The sequence below is a fragment of the Ostrea edulis genome, chromosome 1, assembly GCF_947568905.1.
Source record: "Ostrea edulis chromosome 1, xbOstEdul1.1, whole genome shotgun sequence".
NCBI lineage: Eukaryota > Metazoa > Mollusca > Bivalvia > Ostreida > Ostreidae > Ostrea > Ostrea edulis.
This window is the reverse complement of record NC_079164.1, coordinates 32,848,773-32,858,722: the sequence shown is the minus strand read 5'-3', so window position 1 is coordinate 32,858,722 and position 9,950 is coordinate 32,848,773. Positions and strand designations below refer to the sequence as shown.

The window sequence follows — 9,950 nt, the reverse complement described above, 5'->3', positions numbered from 1 at the left end:
GTATCTTTAAAAGACTGTTCGTAAAGACGGAAGGCTTTAATTTATTAAAAAGCTATCTTTCGTTGACGCTCGAAGCGACAGCAGCAGTATGGTCTCCTGCTCTGAGTGGTTGTAAAATCTTTAAACCAAAACTGACTTCTTTGAACCTCGAAATAATGTTTTCCCTTGCGGCGATATAACTAAGCGTTTTGTTTTTGTAAATTAATTTAGCAACCCCCAAGTAAATAAAAAAAAATCTGAATAATGTTTACATTTTGTAAGCATCATATTGATTGGACAGGCACCTGTAAGCCTTTGTGGGACTAACACTTCTATTGGTCAGTTTCACTTTTATTTAAACACAAATAGTTAGCACAAATTTTGACGTCACATCACTTTAACAAGGAAGTGAGGGGCTCTTTATGGTTACATAATTAAACACCTGAGTATCGGTAAAAAGTATCACTAGGCCCAAGGACTATGAAGTTCTGTCGGAGATGACCTTAAAAACGGATGACCCGTGTCACAGTAGGTGTGGCACGCTAAAGAACCCTCACTGCTCAATGGCTGTAAGCGCCGAGCATAAGCCTAAATTTGAAGCCCTTCACCGGTCTTGGTGTGACGTCTCCATATGAGTGGAAAATTCTTGAGTGAGACGTTAAGCAAGATACAATCATCAATCAATCTGTCCTGCACATCTAAGCTCAGTTTATTCCTTTATCGTCATTTGGTTGAGGTACATGATCGATTACTCTAGAAGTTGATCGTAAATCCCAAAAGTTTCTCCGAAAATCGTTGTCTTTATTTTTTAGACAGAATATCATGACAAAGGCGACAACATGGGCAAGACATGGGGGACCACCATTACTCAAACTAACTGTACATGTATGTATGACGCGATTTGATTGGATGCCTTGGAAAGTCAAAGCGCGATATTTTGAAAGCTTAGACATGCGACTAAATCCGCCAAGTGGGAGATGAGAGTAAGCGAATCGGACGCTTGACTGGCGAAAATGACCTACGCTAAATTTTAATGTCTAATAACGACTGCTTATCTGTAGGTCTAGCAGAGGTTTTAATACCTTTTTTCAGATTTACTTTCTACTAAAACTGTATAAATAAGGTAAATGAAAGTTTTCCATTTCAAAATATTATTGTACACATCCTCCACTTTCCATCCATATCCGATTTCTCCGGTGTGTTATTCATCCTGGAGAGTGCTGATGTTTCTTACCAAAGTAAAACTTCTTGTAACGCATTTCGACAACACCAGTTAGCTCTGGACTCAATGCAAAAATACAAAATAATATCTATTCACAATATTAATGCAGATTGTTTCCGAAAACAGCCTTCATACTTATGATCTGACCAGTCAAACTTTTTTTTTTTTTTTTTTTAAATTTCCCGTTCCAAGAACCAACTTTTGACCTTTTCCCAGTCCATTTTTCTTTTTGCCCTTGGTCAGATTTTGAATTGAATTAGACCATGTATAAACTTATGGTAAACAGATAAATTTTGCCATAATTCCAATGTGCTCAAGCTTTAGGGCATTGTACATCACTTGAAGAATACAAACGAAAAATCATAAACATGTAGAATACGAATAAAAGATTATATATAATACAAATGGAAAATATACAATACAAATGAAAAAATATTCAATACAGATGGAAAATATTCAATACAAATGATTTTTTACAATACAAATGAAAAGTTATGCAATACGAATGAAATATCAAATATTGCAACGTATGGCATGTCATACCTGTAGTCTAATTCTTCAATTCCTATCAGTGCCGTACCTGCATTGATTACCTAAGTAAATACTACGCGCTTTTCAACAACACAAAGACGGAGGGGGATCTTTTCTACCTGGAGTAGGTAGTAGTACCTTCCACGGTGCATGTAACCAACGTAATTCAAAACTTGTGATTGTACAACTGGAAACATTTTTGAACATTTGCACAAATGGGGTAAGCTTATTCTATTTTTTCTGAATTGTATATTTATTACACTTAAACTTCTTGAAATTTGGATAAAACCAATATGTAAGGTAGACCCTTGAGTGGTGTAGTGTATGCTTTCGACAGCCATTTAATAAGAACAGGATCTAGACTACCTCGCAGCTCTCGTGACCGCGCTGCACTGATTATCCATGTCGATTAATTCGAAAACATGGACTCCGGTCTTCCTCTCACCTCATGGCGTATTGTAATATGGGGAGCGCATGGTTTACTTTCGCCGTCTTCGTACTTTGTGTACACTTTTCTGAAATCAAGTATAGTGGTGTAAACCAATGTACATTTCTTACACCCATTCGGAAGCAAAATCCAATATAGGAACTTCCAAAGTTTTCATATAAAGATGTGTGTATGGTGTTTTTGCCCCCCCCCCCCCCCCCCCCCCCCCCCCCCCCCCATAAAACGACGTTTTATATACGCATTTCATTCTGTATTATTAGCATGTTCTAAATTTTGTATTTATTAGTAAGTACGTTGCTATGTTCCAGATCTTATTAGTCTCATACCGGCGGAGGCAGAGGGGACTACCAAGTTTGCGGAGTAACTTAGTTTACCGAATGTTTTCCATTTTTCTTTTTTCTTAGATTTAGGAAGCTGAACTTTGGCATGTGGTCTACTACTGTATATTAAAACATCAGGCTTAATTTTCGTCAATTGATTTTGAGAACACGAGGTCAAAAATCAGGGTCTAATAATCTGAACGTAAGAAAATATTGTCCGTTGATATCTTGAGAACCCTTTGCCTATGAACATCAACTTGCGTACTCTAGTAACCGCTAAAAAGACGAATTTCAGGTAATGAAGCTATAGGTCATAGGTTAAACTTTTCTGCACATAAATTTTTTTTTTGTTCGCTCATTATATATACAGAGAAAACCAGCAAAACAGATTTAAATTTCAGGACATGACCTTAAAAACGAATGTCCCGTGTCACAGTAGGTGTGGCACGCTAAAGAACCCTCACTGCTCAATGGCCGTAAGCGCCGAGCAAAGATCTAAATTTTAAGCCCTTCACCGGTCTTGGTGACGTATCCATATGAGTGAAAAATTCTCGAGCGAGACGTTAAGCAAGAATCAATCAATCAATCATTTTGTCTTTTAGTCAACTATTCGGCATGTCCTCATAATCAAGATTTATTTACTGTATAAATAAATATAACATTACTAATGTACGCAATTATTTAAAAAAAACAAACAAAAACTGTTCTTAAATTCATTTGAATTAAAGATATCCAAGTTCATTCAATTCATGTGCACAACAATTCAAACCCACATGATCAAAAAGTCCTTTCACTGTGCCAAATTATTTTAAAATTATGATTTCCCGCGAAGTAAGCTTTGAAGAAAATCAATCGTATCTCTTTAGGTAAGAGATATATCTTTACACTAGAAAAATATCTCTATTGGTTGTAGAGATACCTCTGTAAGTCTCTTTTAGAAGATATCTCTTAAAGCAAGAGAGATATCTTTCAAAGAGAAAGAGATATCTCTCTAGCATAGAGATATCTCTCTATCAATGTAAAAAAAGATATCTATTTAAGTTAGAGAGATATCTCTTAAAATTTTCAAAAAGAGATATCTCTTTAACTGAAAGAGATATCGCTTTAGACACCCCCCCCCTTTATCATAATGACTTCTCCCTGTTGCATTGACATTGATATGATGTAACCCTATTTTTTAACCAATCAAAATACTTCTAGTGTACGAATGGTGGAAAAGGTAGAAGAGGTGGTTGGGGTAACATTGTCAAGTTGACGATAGGCTAAATCCGGTCTAGTTCACATTTTTAGAAATGAATATATTGTCTTTTTATGCCCCCCTTTGAAAAAGAGGGGGCATATTGTTTTGTAACTGTCGGTCGGTCGGTCCGTCGGTCGGTCTGTAGACCACATGTTGTCCGCTCAATATCTCGAGAACCATTCACTTCATGATAATGATATTTCATATGTGGGTTGCTTATGAGTGGAAGATGACCCCTATTGTTTTTCAGGTCAAAAGGTCAAGGGTCAATCTACTCTGGACATAGGAATATAATGTCCGCTCAATATCTCGAGAACCCTTTGCTTGAAAGACATCAAACTTGGCACACTGGTACATCCTAAGGAGCAAATGACCCCCATTGATTTTGAGGTCAAAGGTCAAACTGGGCATAGGACTATACTGACCATTCAATCTAATTGAAATTAGATGTTGGATCCGCTTGCATACTCGCTACACAAACATCTAAAAACATCCCATAGAGGGTCACGTCAGAGGTCAAATTCGGTATCACTCTAGACTTATCGGCTTCAACAAACATTCAATGATTTTGCCAGCGGTGATTTCATTGGTCAATCGAATTTGACCTCTGACGTGACCCTCTACGGGATATTGTTAGATGTTTGTGTAACGAGTATGCGAGCGGATCCAACATCTAATTTTAATTAGATTGCTGACCATTCAATGTCTAGAGAACCCTTTGCTTGACAGACATCAAACTTGGTACACCAGTACATCTTTAGAAGAAGATGACCCCTATTGATTTTGAGGTCACATGGTCAAAGGTCAAGGGTCAAACTGGACATAGGAATATACTGTCCGTTCAATATCTTGCAAACCCTTTGCTTGACAGACATCAAACTTGGCACACTAGTACGTCTTCAGGAGAAGATGACCCCTATTGATTTTGAGGTCACATGGTCAAAGATCAAGGGTCAAACTGGACATAGGAATATAATGTCTGCTCAATATCTTGAGAACCCTTTTCTTGACAGACATCAAACTTGGTACACTGGTAGATCTGCAGGAGAAGATAATTCTTATTAATTTTGAGGTCACATGGTAAAGGGTCAAACTAGACATGGGAATATACTATCTGCTCAGTATCTTGAGAACCCTCTTCTTGACAGACATCAAACTTGGTACACTGATACGTATTCAGGAGAAGATGACCCCTAATGATTTTGAGGTCACATGAGCAAGGGTCAAACTGGGCATAGGAATATACTGTCCGTTCAATATCTTGAGAACCCTTTGCTTGACAGACATCAAACTTGGTACACTGGTACATCTTCAGGAGAAAATGATCCCTATTGATTTTGAGGTCACATGTTTAAAGGTCAAGGGTCAACCTGGACATTGGAATATACTGTCTGCTCAATATCTTCAGAACCCTTTGCTCGACAGACATCAAACTTTAAATAATACACTGGTGTATATTCAGGAGAAGATGGCTCCTATTGATTTTGAGGTCACATGATCAAGGGTCAAACTGGACATGAGTAATATACTGTCCACTCAATATTTTGATAATCCTTTTACTTGACAGACATCAAACTTAGTACATTGGTACATCTTTATGAGAGGATGTCCCATATTGATTTTGAGGTCAAAAATCAATAGTTGAACTGGACATAGTAATACATTGTCTCCTATATTTTAAGAATTATTTGCTTGATTGACACGTACCAAACTTCGTACACTGGTACAGCATAAGGAGTAGATGACCCCTATTGAATTTTAGGTCACATGGTCAATTCAATCTTGACATAGGAAGATATTGTCTGCTCAATATTTTGAATTGATGATAATACTATCAATTAAATGAGGTATATGTATAACCCTTTTCAATTTTGCACCATGGGGGGCATATGTGTTTTACAAACATATCTTGTTGTGTTTTTTTTTGTTTGTTTTTTTTGTTTGTTTGTTTTTTGTTTTGGTTTCCTGTATATATTTTACATGCGGTAAACACAAAATCTTCGCCCGGGATTGCAGCTAATATGGTAAGATTTGCTTTGGCGGGCTTCCGGTTTAAGGAAATTTCCTTAAGTATTCAAACTAATAAATATATTGGAAAGAGATATCTCTTTTTCAACGATTCAAGAGATATCTCTTATACTTTGAGAGATATCTTTCTAGGAATTCTTAGAGAGATATCTCTTTTAAAAGTGAAGGAGATATCTCTCAAAGTAAAACAGATATCTCTTAGAGTAAAAGAGATATATTTTTGAGTGAAAGAGATAAATATCTAATTGAAAGAGATATCTCTTAAAGTATAAGAGATATCTCTCTAAGTGAAAGATACATATCTCCAAGTGAAAGAGATATCTAAGTGATAAAGTATAAAAGAGATATCTCTCTAAGTGAAAGAGATGAGATATCTCTAAGTGAAAGAGGTATCTCTTTTAGAGACAGATCTCTTAAAATTACGAGATATCTCTCATTTTAAAGAAATATCTCTTTAAAATATGAGATATCTCTTTAATTTAAAGATATCTTATTTTTCGAATAAATAGTAAAAATTCTTGCCATACGGTTCGAATCTTAGGCGACAGACCTGAGTTGTTAAAACAGGTAGTGGCAGTTCCATCGCCAAAACTCTCGACATGATGGCATCCGGTGTGAATGTCACGGGTCTTAAAAACGGATGTCCCGTGTCACAGTAGTTGTGGCACGCTAAAGAACCCTCAATGCTCAATGGCCGTAAGCGCCGAGCAGACCTATTTGAAGCCCTTCACCGGTCTTGGTGACGTATCCATATGAGTGAAAAATTCTCGATCGAGACTTTAGATAAAATACCACCAATCAATCAACGATACTTAGGATTAAAGTGACGACAATGAATAGATGTCAAGAATTTTTTGCTCTATAACCTCTGAATAGCGATGAATTCTTTAATTAGAGGACGAGAAAATGATCAAGAGGTCATTTCATCAAGGTAATCATGGGCAGCACATGAGCTGGGTCCTTTTTATGGAGTATCATGAACATTGGTCAATGAATAAACCTGAAGTATGAATATTAAAGGGATGACTATGCATTTCGATACAAGAAGTTTGGAAAGTGTGTTTGATATATTCATGCATAGAATGTTCCCGGCGTTCATAAATTCGGATTCGGTTTACTAGCGTGCTATTTAGTATTTACTTTCATCAGTTATCTCTCTCTCTCTCTCTCTCTCTCTCTCTCTCGTTTTAAGCGCATAACAGATTTGAAATTAAGATTAATTCGTTTGAACGGCTAGGAGAGGTCGGATGATTGTATCATCCTAATTAGTCAGCCCGTAATAATTTAACTCTAGACGGAACACACCTTTGTTGTCATCAGAGGAAAAACCCTCACAACAATAACACAAATTGCTATTTCTTTGTTTCAAGCAAGAATGTAACGGTTTGTGGTCTGCAGCATGCAATATACAATGATATATATATATATATATATATATATATATATATATATATATATATATATATATATATATTTTTTTTTTTTTTTTTTTTTTTCCTTAATTTACTTTCACCTACATGTAACTTCAAACCTAAACAAGAGGCGACTAAATGGGGCGGTCCTTTGGATGAGACCACAAAACTAAGCCCTGTATTACAACAGGTGTGGCACGATAAAGACACTCCCTCCCCCAACCTCACTCAAAGGACGTAAGCGCTGAATATAGGCCAAAATTAGCTTTTGAAAAAAAAAGTTATACACTATACCTACATTGTTTTAAACGTTCCGCTCGAGACTTTTTCACTCATATGGAGACGTCACCGCTGCTGTTGAAGGGCTGCAAAATTTAGGCCTATGCTTGGCGCTTACGACCTTTGAGCAGGGAGGGATCTTTATCGTGCCACACCTGCTATGACAGGGCCTCGGATTTTGTGGTCTCATCCATTTAGTCGCCACTTACGACAAGCAAGGAGTGCTGAAGACCTATTTTAACCCGGCTCCCCACGAGACAATATATTTCAAAACTTTACGACAATTCTTAAACACCCACTAATTTTTAACGTGCATGCCTATAGACATCACATGCTTTCCACAACACAATTAATGACGATGGGTTGTGCCAGTGAGCGATTCTGACCCATTGGACCTCTTGTGTTTGTATCTAGTCGCATATTCCCACCCAGTTCATGGCACTGCAAGTTTTACTTCCGCCGAAAAACGGAAACGCATCCTGTACAACTCTCTGCGAGTTCATTAGGCCTATTTACAGGATAAGGCGAAAGTTTGTCGTAGGCAGCTATTTTTAACATACTACTTACCTGTATACAAATACATCAGATATTTATGTTAATCCACGTTCTTACAAAATATAAACAAAGCCAATTTCAGACTACTTAAAAAGATTGAATATATCTAAACTGTTTCCCTGGCCTTTTCATAATGTTCTGAAAGATTACAAGTTAATCAAGACATGATATAGACAACATACATGTAATACTATTCTTATGTATTATGTACATGGACATATGTTTTGAAAGTTTGTATAGCGGGTTGTCATGATCTTACGATGTAGGGTTATGGGAAGACCTGGGCGGTAGGATAAGGTTGTTATATATTGAATGGATATCTCCACGGAGGCCAAAATAAAACTCAGGGTAATAATTTGTTGTATACATAGAGATTTATACATCTTGTTTTGCTGTGTAAACCGTCCTGTCCCGTTTCTTGACATAATCTAACAGTCTGAATTATCAAGTGTCTTCAAATCAAGGTTGAAGAGGCGACGCTGGAGCAGTAGAGATGCAAGGTAAATAAGGTACTGGATAGGAAAAAATCAAAACCTTATGTATGCAATGTTTCTTTGTTATTCAAGAAATAAGCTTCGGGTATAAACTGCGACGCTTCATGCCGGGTTATAGAGCCAAACTTCCCCTCATAGTGAGACTTCCCCCATAGCCAGCCTTCCCCTGCGGAAGTCTGGATCTAGAGTGAGCCTTCCCCCGGTAGTCTCGCTCTAGAGTGAGCCTTCCCACCAGCAGAATTGTTCTATGATAAACCCTTACCCCCCAGGGGGAAGTCTCACTCTAGAGCCATAACACCCTCTTAAAGTCTCGCTCTAAAACTATGAAATAAATTTTAGTTTATCGAACAGGGAATTAGCTACCTACTTACCTCTCTACCTACCTACCTACATATCTACCTATCTGAAGTTTTACAAGTTTAAAAGCGTACCGATATTTGTACGCAGATGAGAAGAAACATAAATCGAAATTTCCCTCATTTCATTTTTCAAACTTCTAAAACTACCAAGGCATAGGTATTGTGTGGGTCAAAGTTCAAGGTATATGGGTAAAATAAAATGACTTATCAATTCCAATGTGTTTTATTCACCGTTTTCTTCTCTTGAGTTTAAAGAACGACTTAAGGAGGTATGCTACACCAGAGAAATTTGATATGGATATGTACAATATTTTGAAATTGTAAACTTTCAAAATTTACTTTATTTAGTAAAAAAAAAAATGCAGTTTTATTAGAAAGCAATTTGAGAAAAAAATTAAACCCATACTGGACTCGAACACACGATCTACAGTTCTCAACAGTCGACGTGCTTTTTTCTTCTTCTCTTTTATTGCAGTCGACGTGCTAGCTTACTGAGCTACTCAGTTAGGTGATAATTCTTTAAATGATTAGACAAATATTGCTGATATTAATATTTTCATCCATGTTTTAAAAGGAAGTCAGCCATTATGACGATGTAGAGTACCTCCTTTAGCAAAATCATTTAATTCCCTGCTGAAAAAGGTCTTGGTATCTAAACAATCTCCATAAAGTGATAGTAGTTTACCAGGAATAAATGAAGAGGGAAGTCCTGCAATGGGGGGGGGGGGGGGGGGGGGGAGTCTGACTCTACAACTAATGATAAAGGTCTTCCCACAGGGAAGTCTGGCTCTAGAGTGAGACTTCACCGGGGGTTCTCCTGCTCTAGAGTGAGCCTTTCCCCAGGGCAAAGGCTCACTCTAGAGCCAGGCTTCCGGGAGGAAGTCTCATTATGGGGGAAGGCTCACTCTACAACACCGGCATACCTTATGGAGCGCATTAATTAGCGCTTCATGTAAAGTATACGACAAGAAGTCCTCATGAATTTTCAAAAATGTAGTTAATTTCTTATATCTTCATTCTATTTCCATACCTGTCGGAATTCCCAGCCATTAAAATTGACGTACTATAATTATCCGTATTTCA

The 9,950-nt window shown here is 37.2% G+C and overlaps 1 protein-coding gene across 1 annotated transcript in view; it reads left to right on the top strand.

Annotated features, from left to right (window-relative positions):
• Positions 1 to 1,797: 1,797 nt before the first annotated feature.
• Positions 1,798 to 9,950, top strand: part of LOC125659800 (glutathione hydrolase 1 proenzyme-like) — a 30,095-nt gene continuing 21,942 nt past the window's right edge. Inside the window, exon 1 of the mRNA XM_048891581.2 lies at positions 1,798 to 1,952. Within this exon, the coding sequence (XP_048747538.2) occupies positions 1,948 to 1,952 (5 nt within the window). The 5' untranslated portion in view covers positions 1,798 to 1,947. The remainder of the gene's footprint in view (positions 1,953 to 9,950) is intronic.